Raw genomic sequence first — 23,122 nt, 5'->3', positions numbered from 1 at the left:
TTCAAAAGTTCCAGATTTAAAATATCCGTAAATAGAACGACATTTTGATGTGTGGCAACAAAACCAGGAAGTATAGGGACACTTTCCACATTGGCAGTTGGTATTTGACACACATGACCTCTAAGTGTTAGTGCATTGCGTGTTCCATTATATAGAAATGATGCTTTAAAATGTGAATGTTTCCTTTAAGATTTTGACAATCAAGCATGGTTCCTGTTACATATGCTGTATGTTTACCCTATGACCTAATAGCTGCATTGTGTGTCAGGAACATGTGTGTTTAAATGAGAACTACGCGTGTCTGCCTGTGTTTACAATGAATATGTGTCCATTGTGTGCTTTGTGCATCCTGTGGGACCTGGCATAGGGCCTTAATGTCTTCACAAAGAAACGCAGGGCGGTAGTGCAGGCACAAATGGACCCAGATGTCAGACAATATTTACAGACACGCACACAAATCTGCAATAATGGAGGCCAGTTAGTATGTTGGGTGGACATACGCCCCACGCACATGCATGCATATGTTCTCCCTGAGCCCTCGCTGCTCATTCCTCTCTTCGCATTACCGCCATCTCCTCCCTCTCGCTCCTTCCCTCTTTCCTTCTCACTTGTTTGTGCAGCTTGGGAGTTTACCTTCTTAGCCTCTTGGGCATTCTCTCTCTCTCTCTCTCTCTCCCTCCCTCTCACTCCCTCCCTCCCTCGCTCACTCCCTCTCTTTTTCTCAACGCACAGTTCAGTTGGCCTAGCCCACACTGACAGAATCACACACACCAGCTCAGCTACCCGGCCACAAACACAACACAACAGTTTGTCAGAGGAAGTAGGCCACTTTAATGGGGATGTGTGGAGTGCTTGTATCTGCCTTAAGTGGATTGTAACCTGGGACTGCTTCCTTTTGACAGGTAGGTTTTTATGGACCATCTCTTTTATTTCTTTAAAGCACATCTTATTTTGTGGCTAATCTAAGAAGAAGAGGTTTCATGCAAATTGATTTTGATAGTGCTTTGGTGTATGTGGTTAGCTTGAGTTGCTGATATTGTTGCTGCTGGGGGGCAGGGAGTGGTTTAGTCTTATAGAGATACAAGACGGAGAGATGGCTGGAAAGATAGGGAAAAGCAATAAAAGCTTAGTTATCACGAGGCATCTTTATGACACTCTCGTATGAGGAGTTGGGTGTCAGTGTCATGCGCTGCTTTGATTTATTTAACTTAACCCTTTCTACCTTCTTCTGTTTGTTTTCTTTCTATTTTCTTAATTTCTGTCTTTGTATTACTCTCTCTCTTTTACTCCATCCATGCACTCATGTTTCCTTCCTCCCTAATAGCTGTCTTTAATACAATTGCCTCGTAATATCGACTCCCACTTAATAAACAAGAGTTATGGACAGTATTTTCTCAACATGAGGTTATTTACATCCTCCTTAGGATGCATTTATTTCGGTTGTTTGGTCATTGTTTCTCTGCGAGGGACGATTTAGTCCTCCACATGGCTGGGGAGTCGTAGGGAGGGAGGCTGAGAGAGGAGCGGTAGGGAGATAGCCATTACAATGACTCTAAACCATGTCAGAGACAGAGCCAAGCTGAGCAAACAGAGGGACAGTAGGAAGCACACTGGGGAAAATTGCTTTTCTCTTCCTCATTAGAGGAATTGTGGGGTTTTCTCTTTAAAGAAGGAGAGAGAGAATTAGATGCAGGAGTGTCTAGTTTGTGTCGCTTTCTGTTTGAGATGCTGGGAGCTTGTGTTTGAGTTCATGTAATGTAGAGATATACGGTGTTTTAGATTTGTTTTAATGTGAATGATGAGGCAGAAGGGGAAGATGTTCCTACTCTACTCTCATACGTCCTCCCTTCAATCATTCAGAGTCTATAATCCAATTCAATGGCCATTATTGGCATGACATTTGACATGTGTTGCCAGAGCACAACTATGATATCAAGACAGTGAATTAAATAGGCAAAATGAAAAATAGAAATATAATTGTATAGAAAAAAGGAGATTAAAACACAGTTCTATACAATTAACTAAATATAGTCACTGAGCTATCAAGTTATTATTGGAACAATTTGAATGTGACTTAACTTTATAAAAATGCAAGACAGGTAGTAGACAGTGTCAGTTGCATACACACGCATGCACGCACACACACACACTGAGTGCAGTTGATGGGGTTACACATCTACCATCTAGCCCCAGCTTGAACAAATGAGATGTTTGTTATTGGTAATAACCTGGGAAAAAAATGTCACACATAACCCCTTTTGTCACACACACACACACGCACACACACGAATAATAAGACTGCAAAGAAACAAAAGATAAATGCATTTTCTCTTACTATCCTTTTACTCACTCGCAATTACCCTCACACATGCACTCACACGCACTCGCTCACACATCTCTCTTCATTCTTTCTATCAAGGCCTTATCCAGTCTTATTCAGTGGTCACATTGTCTTCAGCTGCCTGCCGTCACGGGGCAAGTTACGTCAACGGCATTTTCTCTCTGGAGCCTCAGCTTCTATCAATAATGCCTTTGCATCTCTGGATGTGACGTTCACACTCCCAAAATCAAAACCCCCAAATGTCCCCTTCGCCCGCTGCAATGGACTGTGTGTCTGTTCTAGATTCTTGATTCTCCCAAAGGTTTTAATAAGAGTGGCAGTGCACAATGTTATGCTAATCAATTGAAGTCTTTGAGGTTGACTCACTGCCAAGTAGAAGCTATTCTGTTTCAATTAGAGTTGCCGATTTACAAACTATTCCTGCTACCCTGCAGCATTTCTAAATGAATAGCAGGATGAACTTCCATTGTATGATTACAATAATTTTACTTTAAGTCTTAAGGTCGTCGTCTTTTGAAATGATATTGTTCATGATTTAAAAAAAAAAAATAGGTACTTTTATGTTCCCAGTGTTATCCTCCTGTTTTTGTCCTTTGATATACAGACCCTTTTTTACTTTTTTCCCCGCTCCCTTTTGTCCTGCTCGGTTTTCTCATTCCCTCTTGGCCTGATCACAATAGAAGGCTCTGACAGATAAACGACTATTACCGCCTCATGGCTCGTCTCAGTGAAATCGAGGGCAAAAGAGGCCTGTGCACTGCGGTGCATGTAATGAGGTCATTCTAAGATTGATCATCGATATGGTCTGGCCCCTTAACGAGTTATTGCTATTACACAAAGCAATAATGTCTCCTTACTGTTCAGACCACAGATTGTTCTGGGAGGCACATGTCAAAACATCCCTAATATATATTTAGTTGTGGTGGACATACGCGCAGGGAAACACATTCAAACCTGCGGACTGCCTTCCCGTCAGACGTCTTTTACACAGAAGCAACAATTAGGATGATTAACATATCAATTGGGCATGACACACTCATCAACACAATACAACTCTTCCAAATGAGACAGAACATGCCAGTCCTTTGTAATACATCACCTGTGATTGTGTGTGTGTGTGTGTGTGTGTGTGTGTGTGTGTGTACTTTTTTGCGTTATGTCAGCTTTTATGATAATAATAGAGCAAACTGAGTGCTTGTGTTTTTATCAGTTGTTTACTGAACAAAATGTCCCAAAGAAAAGCATTGAAGGCGGTGCAGTAGTTCTCTGTATCAAAAAACACAACTCTAGACATTTTATTTTGAAGATAATTTACTCAGACTAGAGCTAAAAACATAACTTTAATATGTATTCAATTGAATAATAAATCAATATATGCCTTACTTCAAGTGTAATGAATGGCAGCACAAAACAGCCAGAAAGATGAATGCTGTCTTACGGGGAAACTGAATGGTATGTTAGTCTATTAAATAAGGAACATACTACAAATTGTTGTAATCATAGGAAAGCCAGAAACAGGAACCCTTAGGTAATAGCTACATTTTCAAAAGAGATGTAATGTTTTATTTCATAATGCACACCTCTTTCTAATATAAAGTAAACTAAGATGTCCCTATCTCTACCTCCAGCTCTTATTGTTCCCTTGACCCTGTTCCCGTCCTGTGAGGACAGCATGTGTGGTCGCAATGGTCTTAGATGATCCATCTGAAGTAACTTCCATCTTCTGGGTTATCATTATATATTTGAACAGTCACTACGGTGTGCAAATAAAAGTAACACTGGTGTTAAAGTTCCTGGTTTGATCAACTTTGTTCCTGTTTCTTGTTCTCTATTTTCATTTAATTAGTTCTCTCTTGCCTGTGTAGGCAGGAAGTCTTCTAGACTTCACTGGCCTTACTGTCCTTTGAAGAACTCAATGATCTAAGTCAGTGAGTAAAGAAAACAAAAGAACAGGGTAAACAAGAGTAATTCAGACTGACTGGGCGGAGTTAAATCACTTGGACGTCCTGCCAGCCAACTTGCTGTCATGCAGATCAACCACTTTACCGAGTGGAGGCAGAGAGGAAGAGAAACTGTGTCCTTTAGTTTTGTATATTGAACAGCATGTCTAACTGAGTTCTGCTGGATTAATTGAGTTTGGAGTTGAATTTGGCAAGTGTTATAGTGCAGACATTAAACCATTAATAATAGGATGAAGCAAGGGAAGACTTTAATCAATCGATGAGCAATCTTTAATGTAATAGCTTACTTAAAAAAACATCCAGGACACAGGAAATTAAATAGTGAAAGGAGGGAAAGGAAAGAGATAAAGATGAGAGATGGCCCCGTGAAATTGAGAAGCAGGAGGGGTTTGAGGTAAGCTACGACGACAGAGTTCATAGGTACATCTTTAGCTTTTGGGGAAACGCAGGACAACACAGCTGCTCCCCTAGGATGGGTCACTCGTTGCCATGGTAACCATGGGAGAGAGTTCACATAATTGTCCCTGGGTGACTGTCCAAAGAGTGCGTGTGTTTTCCTGTAGCACTATCTTCATGAGATGATTGATTTGACCTTAAGAGATTTAGACCTTCAGAATAAGAATTTCATTTTTGGTCACTTTTGTCAGTCTTCATTACTTCAGAGAGATACGTTTATTTATTTTTCTACCACCCAGATGACACAGATACATCAAATATGCATCATGAATGGCTCATTTGGCAAGTGTCACTGGACGGTTTACCTTGTTTAATTATACAAATTCTATTTAAAAACTCCTGCAGGATCACACTCGACTACATTCATGTAGTGCAGATAATTAAGTCACAGAATGAGAGAAATAAGGTAACTTTTGACTTCAATATTCTTCATATTTTAAGACTCCAAATGCTTAAAGCAGAGCTACAAATAAGTATTGATAATCTATAGGTATTGTTTGTATTAATATACAGCTTAAAGACTTTAGGTCTATTCTCTTGTTTACTTTTTAAACCTTGAACCACACATGTTGACCTGCTGGATGCAATTGTATAAAATGTGAAAAAGTCAAATTCATTGGGGCTTGTTGATTTTGTTGTGGAAAAGTTGCCATAATGGCTGCCTCATGGCCTTGCACACGAATAACTGCTATAGTCTCTAACACGATGAACAGTAGTTTTCTCTCATCAACCACTCGCTAACAATCGCCTTCGCTGTCCAACAAAGCATTCAATTACATCTTCTCAGTTAACTAAATCCAGGCTTTTTCTGTTTGACCCTTGACCACCAAGACCGACAAAACACCTCTAAGATTATTTTTGGACACACAATTTATGTATTATTCTGGGTATACTAATGTGTTGTGTCTGTTTGAAATGTTGCCTGGTAGAGGTTGTCATTAGGTCATTGTGCGACTAGTAATGGTGTTCATTTTGTATCGACATAAGACAGACAAGATGGACGTTTTCCAAGTTCTCCTCTCCGTTTTCGTTGCTTTCTCTCTGCCCTTTTCCATTTACTCATCTCGTTTCTGTGTTGTTGCCATTCACTGACTCCCCTCCTCCCTTTTGCTTGTCTTATTCACTTTGTCTCCTCCATCTATTCACTCTCTTACTCTGCTTCCCACTCTGCCTGCCTTTTAGCGCTGGTTTTGTTTCCTTGCTTAATTGAGGCAATGAAAGACATTGTGTTGAATCATTGATGACTTTGAGCTGTATTTGAATACGCTTGTGTGTACCTGTGTGTTGCACAAGCACTTAAACAAGCACATAAACACAAGCACATGACCCATTAGGCTGTTTCTATTATATATCTGTCGAAGCAGGCTTAAACAGTGTAGGCAACGTGGTCAATATTAGGATGATAACGTGTCTTGAAGATGCACATGTTTGTTAATTTGACTGTTCTTTTTATAGCTCGGGTCAGACACAGCGGCTTGATTTGAAGTGGCTTGATTTTGTGAGTGTTTGTGTTTCCGTACTTATGTCAACTGCAGAGAGTGTAAGAAGGAACAAGTGTATGTGACAAGACAGGTGGCTCCATTGTGTCTCAAGCCATATCTCCAACAGTCATGGATTTATGTATGTAAGACAGGGAAGGAAATTGGGTTCAGAGAAGTCAAGAAAAAGAAAGACAACAACTTTGTGTAAACCTAATATGTAATGGATGGATAAAAAGACATAATAATAAATCAATAATTCTAATTTCGCTGACCTTTTTTGACTTGGACAAAGAAAGAACAAGAGGTGCAGAAAGTGATAACATCAAAGGCTTTACTTCCACTTTCTCCATGGGTTATTTTATTCTACAAATACACCTAATATGCCGAGTACAACAGTAGTGGTGTTTTATTTGTAACTGAACCATTTAGACAGGATCACAGTGAGGTTAAGAGGGAGTTAGAAGGGAACATGAAATGTCTGGACCACCTTATGGCAGCTGTATATATCCATGAAAATCAAGACAAGTGAAGTTTATATTGTTATCCCTGAGTCACAACTCTCGTCTCAAAGTGCATCACAGTGGCCTCGTTGGACATTTTTTTAAATGAAACCGACACCAGCCAAACCAACACGCAAGCAAAAGGTCTGATTAAATAAAAGAGCAGCGGTTGACAAGGTGCGACCAAGGACCGGTTGTTTCAGTACTGCGCTTTGGGTTCTTCAAATTTCTAAAAGTATACATGTGTTTGAATTCTTCCTCCATGTTTTTATCCATTTTACGTTGCGTAGGGCAGGGTTGCAGAAGCAGCAAGGTAGTTCAGACATCCCCATGGATCCCCTGGTGTTCCAATCCAGAACACAATCATTTTACCCTAATTTATTTTCTTAAGATCAATACCCGAAATACCCATCACTTTTTTTAACCATAGGTTTTGATTCAAATGTAGATTGAAGGAAAAATCAAGAGCTTGGCCTTCATGTTTACACAAGATAGCCTAGCAGAGCTAAACAGCCATTAACACAATGCTTTATAGCATGCCAGACCTTTCCTAATATGTTGTACTTATACATAATTAGGCCGTGACTGTTATGGAGCTGATCAGATGTTATGTGTTATACAGTTTAATTAAGTCAGCCATTAATTCAGGCTGCAGTCAGAGCTAGAACATTGGTTTATATATAATCTTTATACAGTGATTCAGTTTCGAAGAGTCGAAGCCTTGAGGTTTTCCACAGACATTACGCATATATGACGTCAATATTTTTGCAGCAGCGACCTTTGTGTCCTTTATCAAGACCAACGTATTGAAATGATGCTTACATTATTTTAATATATTTAGAAAGAGATCATAATTCACAGCGTTCAATATACAAATGAAGACATACATTACTTATGTTTCTAGTTCAGGCCCTACACTAAGAAACAAAAGCAACAAAGACTCATTTGTGTTCTTAACATTCATTCTTTTATCAATTATGTACACATACAATTTCGGACACTAACTTTAGTATGGTTTTCTGAGTTGATTCTCCTTATTTAATTTGCCAAAAGCTATTTTCAGAGTTCATGAGTACAGATGAAAAGTTTAAAGAAGAGTACAACCAGGGCAACAGTGTCTGGGGAGACTCATTTGAGCTGCAAAAGTAGCTTGTGAAATATCATGGGAGCTGTCTCTGAGGAGGCAGCATTATCTCCAATTAGAGCAGAGCGTCATGTGACTGCAGCTTGTCATCATGGGTTAAATGGACCAGCACAATGAGGCTCTTCACAAGTCCTGCTTCAGATTTATAGATGGTAGAATTGATTTTATGGCCTGAGCTGAAGATTTGTTATTTCACAAATCCACTCAGTTACATCCTGTTAATTGTCATGGTCATGGACTATATTTATGTTCACGTATGTCGTACCTGATGTTTTGAATCATGTCCTATGAAAGTATTAGTTTGTGACTTCATGTTCTTTAAAGTGGACCTATCATGCTATATTTGAATAATATAGTGTAGGACCATACCTATATAAGGCATATTTATACTTTTTTTTTTTCAAAATACCAAACGGATCATGCATTTTAGCCATGCCTCATTTTGCTCAATTTGACATTTTTTAGCTCTGTTTTTGCAAGGGCAGATTCAGTGAGAACAGCACCATCTACAGGCCTGGCATATGTACTACAGCGTCTCCAGCGCTTTCGAACGGCAATGGCCGTGGCTGTCTCCTCCTGATTGGTGGAGTTGGCCCAATAGTCGTAGCGCCACTGTCCTGACGTCAGGACAGTGTTCAAATCTGGATCAGTTTTTATCAGATCCGTTGCAGCCCCTTTTTTAGAGATTTGGGTATGGAGGAAAATAGAGAGGGTTGTGTTTTCTGACACTTGGTGAGTTCCCTGGAACACCGGGGACACATATTCATGTATAAAAGACGTACACAAGTGCATTTTGCATGATAGGTCCCCTTTAAGCCATGTTTACTGGAGCACAACCATAATATGTTGAATAGCTACAGCATGTGGATTCGTTTATTAGCTGCTTTGTCAAAATGATGCTTGTTCCAAAATCTGTATACATTATGACATCTATGTGAATATCAATACACAGTTGAACTAATGTGATCTTATTGAATTTTACTTTTGTTCGTAATGAGAAAAAAATAAAAACTCCAAACTGATAAGACAGTTTTTACTCTGTAACAACTTTTTGTGAGCTATGATGAATTTTGTTGTTTGGAGAAACAACAGAACAAAGTTGTGTGCATAACTTTAAAAACATTTTCTTTATTCAGCTTTAAATATTCAGCAACTTTGTGATCTATTGTGTGGGTTCGAATATTTGATGATCCTCCCACTGAGGGCTCTGTGGGCTGCAGTAGGTTAAAGCAGCATTTCATATCAGCCGATTTTGGGAAGTAAGTAAAAGAGATTGCTAAAGGCAGAGGGTGAAGACGAATATATTGCAGAATATTGTGGTTGACCCTTGAAAGTGTGTGGAGTTCTTGTGAGTGTGTGGTAATTTTGGTTATAAGGAAAATCACAGTATGTTTAAATGATGGAAACATTTGAGAGAAGATAGATGAGTGAACAGATGGGTGGCTAATACTTTGTAGCAGTAATATCATCCATTTCTGCGAGAGGTTTGGCTTGTTTTCGTGTCCAATGTCCCCAAGGGCACAGAACCAGTCAGTCTGAGTGAATCAGTGGAGCGAGCTCCAGTGTGGCACAGTAGCAGGAAAATAACAGGAATCCCACATCACAATGTCAACTCACTGGCACTGATATCAATGTTGTCTCTGACAGCATTATTTCTGTTTTGTATACAAAAACAGCATTTAGAGGACACGTTTTTTTGGATGAAAAGACCAGCATTTTATAGTCCTGTTTTTGCCTAGTTTGGCACCATACAAATCTGCTACAGCCTTTATCCCACAGGCAATAAGACTGCTAAACAGCTGAGCTCTGTTAAGTGCCCCGATAAACATTCATCTGCTTGTCATCTTGCAATCTACTTATTTATATAAATAGTAATCACCGCAATAAACCGTATTTCATTTTGTCTTAATGTACATTATTTAATTTCATATTCTGTTCTTGTACATATCATATTCTATTTACATGTATATAGACTTCTTCCACTTTTTTTTATTTGTATTTTTGTATATGTTGCATTGTTGGAGGAGCTCGGGTCAGAAGAATTTCATTGCCATTCCTACACTGTGACACATGACAATAACACCTTTGAATCTTGAATCTACGTCATGCCATGGTTGTAGATATTCCAGCACCTCCTGTTCAATCTGACAATGTGACCTTCTCAACAGAAAAACATACTCTGTCATCTAGTTTGATCCTGGCTTTACGAAAACTAAATGTAATGTCTGCTATTATTTGGGATGAGTGCATTTTGCTCATGGTATATCTCAGTCTTGCTTTGAGTTAAACCAATTGTAAAACAGCTTGGATTAACATTTCTCCCCCTCTGTTTTTTTCTCTTTCTAGATGTTGGAGCCTAAGGATGATGCCTCTTCCTGTGAGCTGGGCGGAGTCGGAGGAGATCACGGTGGTGTGGGCCTGCACATGCCCCCCCGCAGCTCAGAGGGTGAGGAAAGCAGCCTCTACCCCTCCAGTCCCTCAGAGCCCCCAACCCTGGGCAGCCCTCACACCTCAGAGCCGCTCACCCCTCTGGATGAGGTCTACATGCCTCTTGGGGGACTCATGGGGTCTGGGGATAGACACAAGGTGCCTCCCACACCACCTCCATCCACTGAGGGTGAGGACTGGAGGAGCATGGAGGGCAACGAGATGGAGATCTGGAGGGAGGTGAGTACGTTGGAGAGCAGTAGGGAGGAAGATGAAGATGATTGGGCCAGCAAAAAGAGTGTCGGCAGTGAGGGCGGAGAGAAAGTGGAAGAAGAGGGTGAAGGAGAGGGGGAAGGAGAGGATGAGGGAGAGAGGAATGAAGAGGAGGTCAACCTAAACCTGGTGGTGTCCAACACTGATGAAGAAAACGCCTCTGAGCCACTAGAAACCAACGCCCCCCCTTCCTCCTCATCCTCCTCATTTGTCATCCCCGAGCTGCGCCTCGACCGCTCCTTCAGCGCCGACGCCCTCTCCTCACCCAACACCGATGAAGAAGAGTACGACGAAGAAGACGACGACGACGAGGAGTCCGAGGAAGAGGACGATGAAGACGACAGTGACGATGCCTACCTGCAGCGTAGCGAAAGCAAGCGCCGCAGCATGGTGGAGGGGGCCACCTGTGAGAAGCACGGGGGCGGGCGGCTCAGCGTGCAGAACTCCCTCCGCAGGCGCACCCACAGCGAGGGCAGCCTCCTGCAGGACCCCCGCACGCCTTGTTTCACCTCTGACAACGCCATCAACTGCCTGGAGGCCGGGGGGGCGCACCACAAGGGCGGCTGGACACTCCCCTCACCCAAAACCCTGAAGAAGGAGCTGACCAAGAGTGGAGGCTCCATGCATCAGCTGTGCATGCTGTTCTCTGGGAGGAAGGTAAGCTCATCACACTGAAACAATTGTATAAACTGAGGCATGCGTGGATAGAATTAAAGAAACGCAGATATTAAAACAGTCATTACAACAAAGAAACACACTGATAATGGGGTTTGGTATGTAATAGTGCTTCGGTTTTTCTTTCTAAACTCACATACTTTGTTAAATGTCTGTTAAATATCTCCTCACTTTCGTACCAGCAGCTTGAGTGATCCAACAGCTCAGCTCAGTCTCAATTCACTGGTATTTGTAAAAAGAGTGCCATCAAGTGGTCAAACAAAGCAAATACAGATATTCCTGTAGTCACAAGATAGCAATATCCATCAAAATGTTTTAGCTAGATCTTAACATATTAACTGCAAATACAAGCACACTGATTTGAATTTATATAAAGCACTGTCAAACATATGCAAAATTCTGACTCTAAGACTTACCTTTACCTTCATGCACATCTTACATATAGATGTATCTACCTAACCACTCTCTATATCTACAAACAAGTCAGCACAAAACATGACACAACATTAAACAAAGACACTGTCACCCCAAATCAATTCAGTATTTTCACCTGCTTTCAAGCAAATTGCACATTTCTCACATTTATTTTGTGCGAAACATTAACATCTATCTCTTTATGAGAAAGCACAAACAAATGTATGTCTAAATACAAATACATGAACATACATTATAATATGTAGCACAGTGAAATGTCGCCTGAAAGTAAAGAAAAATGTACTTATGAGATAATTTGAAGAATTTATATGAAGAATGCTCCATTTTGTTTTTAAACTTTGGAAGTATAACTATATATATATTTGTGTCAGCACTTATAAAAGACTGTAGTACAGAATTCTGTAATACAAAATGAAATATATTAACTCAATAAAAAAGCATGTGTTCTTATTTTTAAATGAAGTTTGCGCAGTGAGCCACTGATCATGCAGTAGTAGTTGTCCTAGTTGTCCAACAGAGGGAAGCATGCATCACATCCTGTTAGCCCAGCTGCCTCACACACTGTCAGTGTGCATCACATCTTTACTCACTTCACTTCGGGCCAAGGCTGAGTAATACACAATGATTGACTAATCTCAGTACCTATTATGAATTATGTCTCCAGAATTATTACACAGGAATGCAGACAGGACATCTCAGATTTCTTCCAACAAAGTTATTCATAGTAGTTTGAACTGTCCACCTATTACATCAGTATAATATATTGTGACAGTGACATCAGAGCTTCACAGATATCCCATAGAGACTCATTGATACACAAATGACAAAGGTGATCAAGTGCGCACTTTGTCATGTAAAAAATCAGAAGCGCTGTCCGGTTTTATCTGTCTCTCCTTTCTCAGTCTGTCAGCACCTTGGGTCTCCTTAAATGGCAGTGTGTGTGTGAGCTGTGCAGAGGAGGAATGCAGCATATTGGTCTTGGCAGATTGAAGGGGAATTTTACTACCTACACTGCTCCTTTCAGTCTTTCCCCCCCTCCATTATTTAAAATTATCTGCCAACCCCCCTGATTTATAAACATAGTAACATCTCCAGGTGCAGAATGCGAGTGTGTGTGTGTGTTTGTCTCAACATCATACCTTTATTTCATCTTCAAAGTGGATGGATCTGTTCTGTAATCAGTTCCTACATATATGTATAGTCTCTGTGATGGTGTAAAATATGAAAAGAAGCATTTTCATTAAAAGTTTTAAGAGTAAAGGCTTAATTATAATTATCTATGGTGGGTATTGTTAAAATGAGTAATAGTAATTTGTGAACATTTCATCCAGTCTTACTACTTTTAATTAGCTTTATATCAACTTTAATCAGATGTCCAGATACACTTCGAAGATATAAGTAGCAAGAACATTTTTAGTATGTGTGACTGGTACTAGATGATGTGCTAATAATAATTAAAATGCGATGAGGGATTAAATTCAGTCCCCAGACTTAATTGAAGGGTATTTTTGAAGTTAAGAAGGTGCAGAGGGCAGTTTGTGTGGTGTATATACTGCATATGTGCACTATCAAGTCAAACAGAGCAACAGAAAGGGGGTCTCTGCTGTCTCTCCTTTTCTCTCTCTGCTGTCTCTCCTTTTCTCTCTCTGCTGTCTCTCCTTTTCTCTCTCTGCTGTCACCTCTCTTTTCTCTTGCCAGACAGTGTTTACTCGTCCTATGACAAGCACCTCCTGTCTTTCTTTCCACTCTACAGCTTTTCTTCTCACTTGATGTCTTTAGTGGCCTTTCACCATTGCAAGGAGAGCCAGAGACAGACAGAGAGCAGGGCTGGAGAAAAATATCAAGATTGTTTTACTTAGAGATTTATCTTGGCTACAGATGAAAATAAATGCTGTTATTCCCGTTTGCCAGCTAAATCAGAAGGGATTTTCTATGATACTTTTCAAAATGAAGTCTTAAAGAGATTCCTTGACACATTTTTTAAAAGAAAGACATTTTTGTCATTTACAGTGGAATGACAAACATTAGTTTTATCTGTCATATGATTGTTTTACAATACGTTAAACAACAAAAATACTTAGCTATCCTTATGGACCAGGAAAAGTCCATAGTTTACATAAGAAATTAACAGTTAGTCAAATTTGATAAGACCTAGTCATCAGCACTCAGCTGCACTGACATTTACCAACAAATCATTTGCCTCTGCACTTTCAAATCTGTTTTTAATGGTCTATGTAAAACCTTCTAAATGGCATAGCCAAAATATAGAGATGATCATTAGATAAAGAAATCGAATGAGAGCTTCAGCTGGATTATAAAGGTAAACAAAGAATGTTTTGCTCCAGGTTTAGAGAGTAAAACATTAAAAATGGAAATGTAATGAAATGAGAAGGAAGTTGTTTAAAGAAATCCCCTGATCTGTTTTATAGTCTGTAGCCTCCTTGGAACCTCAGAGACGGAAAGATCCTATTTTCTGTCACAATGAGAGGCATGCAGTAAACAACCACATCAACTTAAACCACTGCTTATTCCCTCCAATCGGACCAATACATATATTCTCTTACTATCCTAAACCCTAACATCTTTCCGGAAACCACACCATCCATCATCTTGTTGTTGCGTCCACACAGACACTATTGCAAAAGACACGTGTGGATGTGACCCATCGCTTTCGGCTAAAGCAGACCAAACATTTTGTTTATGGGTCCTTAGTGTTTGTTTGAAATCTGGATAAATCATCGGCAGTCTTTCCAGACGTTTGGGGCGGAAACAATGTGTTTACTGGTGGTTGTGTGATGGCTTGCATTCCTGTCCTGTGTCAAGGATACACAGGGTGCATAGTACACTTAAAAAGGGTTAGCATGCATTCATACTTAACAACAGGTTAACTAACAGGTGGACACGCACACAAGTACACTCAGACACATACATTGATACGTTGCCATGGACCCAGGATGAATCCAAAAGGTTGTAAAAACCTCCAGGTGACATTACCTCATCTTTTTATTTAATAGTAGGGCACTTTTAACACAGACATCCCATCTATTATTATTATTATTATTAGTATATCTATCTTCCCACTGATACAAACCTATAGGCTATTGCACAACTACAACATATTATTGGGCTGCTATATTTCATTTCATTTTTTTTCATTTAATCGTTTATTTAGTAGGGACAATGCACATTAATGAACACTTAAAATATAAAAATGCAAATAGTTTAAATATGCCGGATTTTAGCTTGGAGCTCATTTCCATCCGCAGTCCCTCACATAAAACATTTAAGAACATGACAATTATACACATAGCAAAAACAAATACATGATATGCAAAAAGTGAAAAAGAGCAAGAGCAGCATACACAAGCATTAACCACATGGCAGTACAATGTAGCAGCAACGACATATAACGTGCAAGAGGAGATACAAGAGATACATAAAGTGCAAGAGAAGATACAAGAGATACATAAAGTGCGAGAGGGAAACCCCAGTATTAAAGTGCATTTAGCGGTGATTGCACGTCTGTTTGTTTCTCAACCATTCTTTGAGTTGACCTTTCAAACTATTGAGAGTTGGACAATCCCGTATCTCAGTTGGGAGGCTATTCCACAAAGAGCTGCCTTTAATGGAAAGGACATTTTGTACAAAAGTGGTCCGTCTACGGTGGACCACACAGTCTCCTCTGGTTTCTGACCTAGTGCAGCGTCCAGTGTGTTTTTTGTGGATGGATTCCCTTAAGGGTGTGGGGGGGGGGGGGCAGTCCATGTAAACATTTATAAAAAAAGCACATACTTTTAAAAGACTTAAAATGGTCAAAACTCAAGAAATTGTGTTTTTCAAGGATGGTACATATTTGTTGCTGGCAAAAGTGCACACAGCTTTATCTTCCAAAATGTCCCAAATTGGTATCAATAAAGTATATCTTATCTTATCTAGGCTGTCTGACACACCTTTGTCCTTCAGGGCTAAATCCAAAATAACCAATCGATCACAAACATGGAAGAATCCAAAAATAGAACGCAAACAAACAACATGCTCCCACCCGTGTACGAAGAATCCTACAGTATGCCCTTTGGACTTAGTTAGATCTGTTGTCCCCTGTAAACATTACCACTATTTTTTTCTGTTGTTGTGTTATTTGAGTTTGTCTGATATGAGTTAAGGTTCCTTTAGCCCTGAAAGGCCCTATACAAATGCTATTTATTCATAATAATAGTCTGTCCTATAGGCTATAATAGAAAGCCAATAACCTTTGGAAAGACAATACCAGTACAGTGATTTGTGGGCGCTATTTTATTATTTTAAATGTACTTTAAAGATTCAAAGATTCCGTTAAGAAAAGCACAGGGCAAAGTACACAAATTTCCTGGATGAACAGGACAAACAGTTACAGGAAAAAGTGCTATTTCAGGCCCACGCAGAGAAATATTTGTAAACTTGTTGTACTGATAGGTTATCCTTAAGTACCTCCGCTACACTCTGTGGTCTTCTGAGACTAAACTATTAGCGCTGACTTCCCATCATTTCTCAGGCCTCAATGTGCATGTTCCTTGTTGTGATCTTAACCTATCTAAAATGTTATTGTATAGGAGAGCATAGAACTTGTTGATATCAAATCTGCAGTGTGTCCCTCACATGGGTCAGTGCGTGAGTCCAGAGGTAATAAGAGTTTTTGTTTTTTACTGAATGAATGACATAAGAGGTTCGTGGAAACCAGTCAAAAATACAAGGAATCAGCGTCCCCTCAAGTATTGTTTTGTCCAAACATGAAGCAAATATTCCGCATGTCGAGGGCAGAGGTGTACGTCAGAATCAACATGTATTCTTTACATGGATATGGAATGGATAGCATTGTAGGTAATCAATCGTTATTTTTCTGTTTAACTTTACAGTGAATGGCCTTTAGGGAACAAAAGGTCTCCAGGGTTCAAATCCATGTGAGATGCAGCCAGGCTGAATTTGTCCAGCCAATATCTAATTGAGTAACATGTAAATATTTACTGAGCGAACTGACCGAGCTTCCAGGACAGTCAACAAAGTGCTGAATCACTCAAGTGTCTATTGACAAAAAAATGCAAAGGAACTGGATGTGATGTTTAAGGCGTTGTCTGTTGAAGAAGTTGTGGCACTCTTCAATCACACACACACACACACACGCACGCACGCGCACATGCACGCGCGCACATACGCACACATACACAGGCGTAAGCACCCCCACACAAATAGATATCATGAAATCCCCCTCTTAGTTACTGTCTCTATGTCTGTCAATGTTTGCACAGCAAATATGCATTTGACTTGCAGTTTGATTTAACACAGGGGCCAATAAAGCAGGTTTCTCTTTCTTGCCAATGTCAACTTTATTGGCTTAAATGTGAGTGGTCACCAGCAGATTTGATCAACTGAGGATAGTTACCTAGCATCAGCTGACTTGTAGGAGGTGCTTTATTTTTGTGCTGTAGGACAGAGCCTGTGATCCCTGCTATTAATCTACAGTATAAATGTTTTGTGATTAAATGTTATACTTATTACTCCAATCAAGCCCTCTTAAGATGCATATTAGAAATCAAGGTTGGATAAATCACATATGGTTGGATATACAAATTAATCTCAACTTTAACAAGAGGCTTTAATGATTTACTGGTAATGAGTTTTAGCTGGCGTTACAAATAAACACCTACCGCTATGAATAGATCATTGCTCACATTAAATCCGATACATCCACTGTTCAATCCATTCCTTAAGCTTTCTTGTGTTATGGTTAAGCGAGGCTAAAAAACTTTTTAGATACCGAGTATCAGCTCCATGCAAAATGCTTCAAACTTAAAACTTGATAGGCCTGAAAGTGCTCAAATGGGTTAAGAGTCAAGTTTTTTTCAACAAAACCGGCAGGATTATTCAAAAAATCTTTACTAAATGTTGCTTCTTGTGACCTTATCAGATTTCACACCAATTGTTATTTACCAGGGAAGACACAATATGACCAAAAACTCAGCCTGTGTACCTGTTTTCTGTCTCTCTTTTTCTCTTTCTCTGTACTACACTCAACTTTTACAAATCCCCGCCCCGAGCATTAAGCTCTTGCTCAAGCAATTTTTTGGCTGTTTGTGATTATACATTTTTTTAATGAGCTACCTGGATAGTCTCTGCAGTGAACCATGTGTGAAGGAGTGTGGGAACAAGTTGTTTCCATCCATTACATCTGATATTCTTGTAATACAATGAGAATGAGTAATATAATAGAGTCTTGTTGTTCCTGTTTGTTTCCAATTTGAACACAAAAGTCAAACGCTGAATGTCAGAACACAGCGGCCTCTGGCACTTCACTTTTAACTCCATCCTCATGGTAACAGATTACATGACACTTGCTACCGGCGCTGACATTTGATAAAACAGGTAAAACAGGGGCCATGCTCTTATATGATAATAATGGAACATGGCATTGATAAAGGACTTTGTTTCAGTTAGTCTCAGTTGCTCATACTGATCAAATGAATATGACGACAATGCACATGACTAACCCAATAACGAGAAGGAACATCAGCAGTTATTAGCTGCATTCACATCTCCTCAGTGACCTTTAAATCAACACGCTGTTCAGGGCTTTGATGATGTCTTTCTTTCGTAAGACGCGATGTCCCGATGTCATGGTACTTAGTCACTGGAACCATTTCAGCAGACCTGTGCTTACTGCCCACGTTAGTGCCCTAAAGTGTAAGCAGTAAGGGCAATAAGTGACAAGACTTTGGATGCTGTTACTGGTACAACAAAGCCCTCGCTTGACGTTGGCCTAATCCAAGAGAGGATCCAGAAGGCCTCAGAGTTGTGTCCTGTGTGTGTTTGAGTGGAGGTGTTTACAGCGCCCGTTGCCATAGCAGTATTTTAGCTGAATTGGGAATCGGTTACATAAATATTGATAGATGGTTTCTCGGATATATATGCACATGTGCACAAAACACACTGGCACTAACGCACACAAGTTCACACCCTACGTAGGCTTTGGATCACATATAACCAAAGATAATACTACAAAATTATAAAAGGTCACAGCTAAAGGCAGGCAGGACATTTTATAAAAGTGTAGTGGAAAGTGTTTCAACCATAATAAGGTTCTAAAACATCATTATCAGGGTGTAACGTGCCTATGCATTTAGTTGCAAAGATTCAGGTTCAATTACCAATTGCTTTGATTTGTCCATTATCTAATTATAACTTGACAAAAGCCTTTAATTTACCTTAACATTATTAATATACTTGGCTTATTAACTATTACTAACATGTGTTTTCTTATTGAGATAATACAGCAGCCACAAGCAATTAAAATTGGCGCAGAAAATCTCAAAACAAATGGTGAGATCAACGGCTGCAGCAACCTTTAACTATAAATGTCTCGTTTCAATTCTCATCCACTACCATTTCAGGCAGCCACTTGCAAGCAGGTGCATGTAGGACACAGAACCTTTTGTTCGAGTCCCTGTGTGTTCTGTATTTAGAGCCATATTTGTACATACAGTGAGGCTACAAGTACGCTGTGTACTCTATGTGCATGCCAGTTATTTGATCAGCATGTTTAGCTGGCTAAGATTGAAGTTTCAAGTACAAACACACACACACACACACACACACACACATACACATACACATACACATACACATACACATATACACACACACACACACACCAATCAATCAGAAGGCAGGAGTCAGGGTGAACAATGCTGGGGCGATGATGGGACCACACATGCTGTCCTCACAGGACGGGAACAGGGTCAAGGGAACAATAATAGCTGGAGGTAGAGATAGGGACATCTTAGTTTACTTTATATTAGAAAGAGGTGTGCATTATGAAATAAAACATTACATCTCTTTTGAAAATGTAGCTATTACCTAAGGGTTCCTGTTTCTGGCTTTCCTGCTATGATTACAACAATTTGTAGTATGTTCCTTATTTAATAGACTAACATACCATTCAGTTTCCCCGTAAGACAGCATTCATCTTTCTGGCTGTTTTGTGCTGCCATTCATTACACTTGAAGTAAGGCATATATTGATTTATTATTCAATTGAATACATATTAAAGTTATGTTTTTAGCTCTAGTCTGAGTAAATTATCTTCAAAATAAAATGTCTAGAGTTGTGTTTTTTGATACAGAGAACTACTGCACCGCCTTCAATGCTTTTCTTTGGGACATTTTGTTCAGTAAACAACCGATAAAACACAAGCACTCAGTTTGCTCTATTATTATCATAAAAGCTGACATAACGCAAAAAAAGTACACAAGGAACTTTATTTTTGTTTAAGTATAGATTTCCAGAGTCCAGAGTTTCTCAGTACTAAGCCTTGAGGAGCACCATAGCAGTTCATCATTTATAACCGCTGATCTTTATAATGTGCTTGACTTTTTTGTTGTTGTTCTGCATCCGGTTTTTAATGGATTGTTTATTCAAGGATGAATGAATGATGATATGACCGCAACATTTAGCTAGCTGAGGCTAATGGATTTGCAATATAAAACACATTAAATGAGGCTTGCAGACAGAAAACTCAGGGAACAGATGTTTTCCACGTTAAAGTCAGATATTACACAAATGCTATGTGTTGTTTACTTCCACTGCGAGGTGAAGCACTTTGTTTACATGAGTGTGTTAGTGATCAATATCGCATGACTGCCACCTCTGACTCTCATTCGCAGCATTCCTCCCTTCCCTCCCAAATGCCATACATCTCATCTCAACGAGCAGGCTGCTTTCCAATAGATTGCTTCCCTTGTCTGTAAAGAAGCCCTTTATGTTGGCTGTGAATAGAATCCTGTAGCCAATAATCGTCCAGAAGTAGCACCTACACCTTCAAAAACGTAGTTAATAGATATTACAATTATGTTTATCAAGATGTTTCCACGTAGAACGCAGAGCTGTCGGCATGGTCTGAATGTAAAATGTAGAGGGGGTGGCAAGCAGCCCCACAGCGACAATGTGATTGACGTCACTCACATAAATGTTCAAAAACATTATTGCAATTAAGCATGACAAATGCAGCCTAATGATGCAGCAAATATTCGGCACATTAGCATAACCTCGGAATAGGTATATAAGAAGAATACCAAGAATGTTGTTTATATATTATTAAGTCGTTAAACAATGGCATGTTGTACAAATAAACACCTATATGAATAGATAATTACGACACAGACATGTTAAATACAACTTGATCGATGTCATAATTATTTATTAGAAGACTATTATATAGTACAGTAATGATTCTATAATAAATGGCTGTTCAACTGTAATAGCTAGACAAAGATATGTGGATTCTGCAATTAACCCAAAAACAATAAATGAATCATGCTCAGCAAAGACTGTACACGGCCAGCATAATGTTTTTTTTCTTATTCATTTATTTTCTGTCTTGTCAGCTATTAAATCCAGTAGTAGGATAGATGGGGTCGTTAGGGGCTTGTGTCACTAATATTTCTTACTCTTGCGTCATCGTAGCAAGTGACAAATCCATCATCTTTGCTAATTGCCTTATGCGAGTGTATGCCAACATGAAGCCTCAGAGGCAGGCTGCACCAGATTGCAGACTTCGGTTATACATTCATAACTGTAACACAGCTTTTGAAGACAAATACAACTATTTATGTAAACAGCATAGCATAAAAAAAGGTATTTGGTGTTTTGCTCCATTGTGTCTGCAGTCAATAAGAAATGGTTGGCCTTTCGGTGCTCCTGATGGCCGGTCTGTGCATAGCTGCTTGCTTTGGAAAGGATTTTGAGGCTGTGGCCATTTAAATTCCAAGGAGAAAGCTCATCCGCTGGTCAGAAAATGTCAATAACATTTTAATAGATAGAAACATTTCCAGGCCTCAGTAACCAGCCAGCTCTTCAGAGCAACTCCGAGAAGTGACTTTTGCTCGAGCATTGTTCATTAACATCCTGTGACATGGAAGTACTTATGCAGGAAGCAGCATTCTCCTGAGCAGTGCTGAATAACAGGAGGCAGAGGAGAGTCAGATCAAGTACAAACACACACACACACACACACACACACACACACACACACACACACACACACACACACACACATATATGCCCTCTCTCTGTGTGGTAACATCACACACACACAAATGTGCAGACAATGCACCTTTTGTATCTGCTTTCATTATGTAGTTTGAGTAGGAATGAGTCAGTATCCTGTCTGTGGCTCACTGAGTTTATTTTCAGATATTAGTGCATATTGTGGTTTTGCCATTGTACTGTATGTGTGTATTTTGTGAGTGTGTCAGCAGCTGACATCCAATTACAGAAGCACTCAGAAACACACACAAACACACACACATACACACAATCATACTCCCTCCTCTACAACCACAAGTTTATTCCACCCCAAAATGTCCTTTTTATATGTAAAGGAAGTTAGAAAAATATTTCCTGTGATATAAATTGAAACAATGAAAAACCAAACATGGCATTTAGGCTATGTTTAGGTTATTTAATAACACATCAAACACAATTATAGAGGCAAACGCGTCAGAGAAATGTTCTCAACAAATTAAAACTTTGTTATGAATCAAAGAAAGAACGATGAGAAAGAAATGGGTTCAGCATTTGGTTTTGTGATTTCTCTCCCACGTTTCTTTGTTTATTCTTTAGTTTGGAACTTTATTAAATCTTTTTCCTCCATATCTCGCTGTGTTTTCTGGCTCTTATAAAAGCTCCATTGTTACTCCAATATCCTTCGGAGAGAGGGAGCTCTGTTTTTTGTCTCCTTTTTCTTATTTTCTTTCTACTCGTTGGCCAAGATCTACGAGGAAGTGCAAACATTCATCAAGGCCAAGAAATGGCCAACAATATCATCAAACAAGCAAGCTGTGTCAGGTTGTTTGCCCAGTTAACTAACACAGGTTATCCAAATGAATTGCTATTAGAGTCCAACATAGTAACAGCTGGCGGAATTGTATTTTTGCAAATTAAAATAAGGCCTGTTTTCCTGGATGGAAAAACTTGACTGAAAGTTATTATAACTAAAGAATTGCACAATAAATCTCCTTATATCTTTTGGTTTTTCGACTTCGGGATCACATTCACACTGGCCATTATTAATGGATAAGTCACACCTGGAGTTTAAAGCGTATACTAAATACACCTGTATTAAACAACTCTGCAGCTCTCCTGAAGCCCAGTATAGAAAAGAGTCCGTGTCCATGAGAAATACTCATACTCAAAATAAGTCTTTCTGGGACCATTTTGGGAGTGATTTCATCCAAAAAAAAACACACATACTTAAAACTAATGCAGTTCTTTTATTAGTTTAGTTGTTATATAAAACTGTTTTCTATATTAGACGACGCTACAGCCTAATAATGAACATGAGCCTGACTCTCATAATAAAAGATAGCGAGTGAAAATTGACTTGATTCCCACCTCATTAT

The 23,122-nt window shown here is 39.4% G+C and overlaps 1 protein-coding gene across 8 annotated transcripts in view; it reads left to right on the top strand.

Annotated features, from left to right (window-relative positions):
- Positions 1-23,122, top strand: part of rgs3a (regulator of G protein signaling 3a) — a 127,603-nt gene that overhangs the window by 86,157 nt on the left and 18,324 nt on the right. For 7 of the 8 annotated variants that reach the window (XM_034122862.1, XM_034122864.1, XM_034122865.1 and 4 more), the window contains one exon: positions 10,230-11,240. In XM_034122862.1, the coding sequence (XP_033978753.1) occupies positions 10,230-11,240 (1,011 nt within the window). Of the gene's footprint in view, positions 1-764; positions 903-10,229; positions 11,241-23,122 lie in introns of those variants that run through there. The other variant, XM_034122869.1, reaches the window with a different exon arrangement.

Source organism: Trematomus bernacchii, unplaced genomic scaffold (genome assembly GCF_902827165.1).
Source record: "Trematomus bernacchii unplaced genomic scaffold, fTreBer1.1, whole genome shotgun sequence".
NCBI classification, from domain to species: domain Eukaryota; kingdom Metazoa; phylum Chordata; class Actinopteri; order Perciformes; family Nototheniidae; genus Trematomus; species Trematomus bernacchii.
The sequence above is the reverse complement of the archived record's forward strand: the minus strand, read 5'-3'. Positions and strand labels throughout refer to the sequence as shown.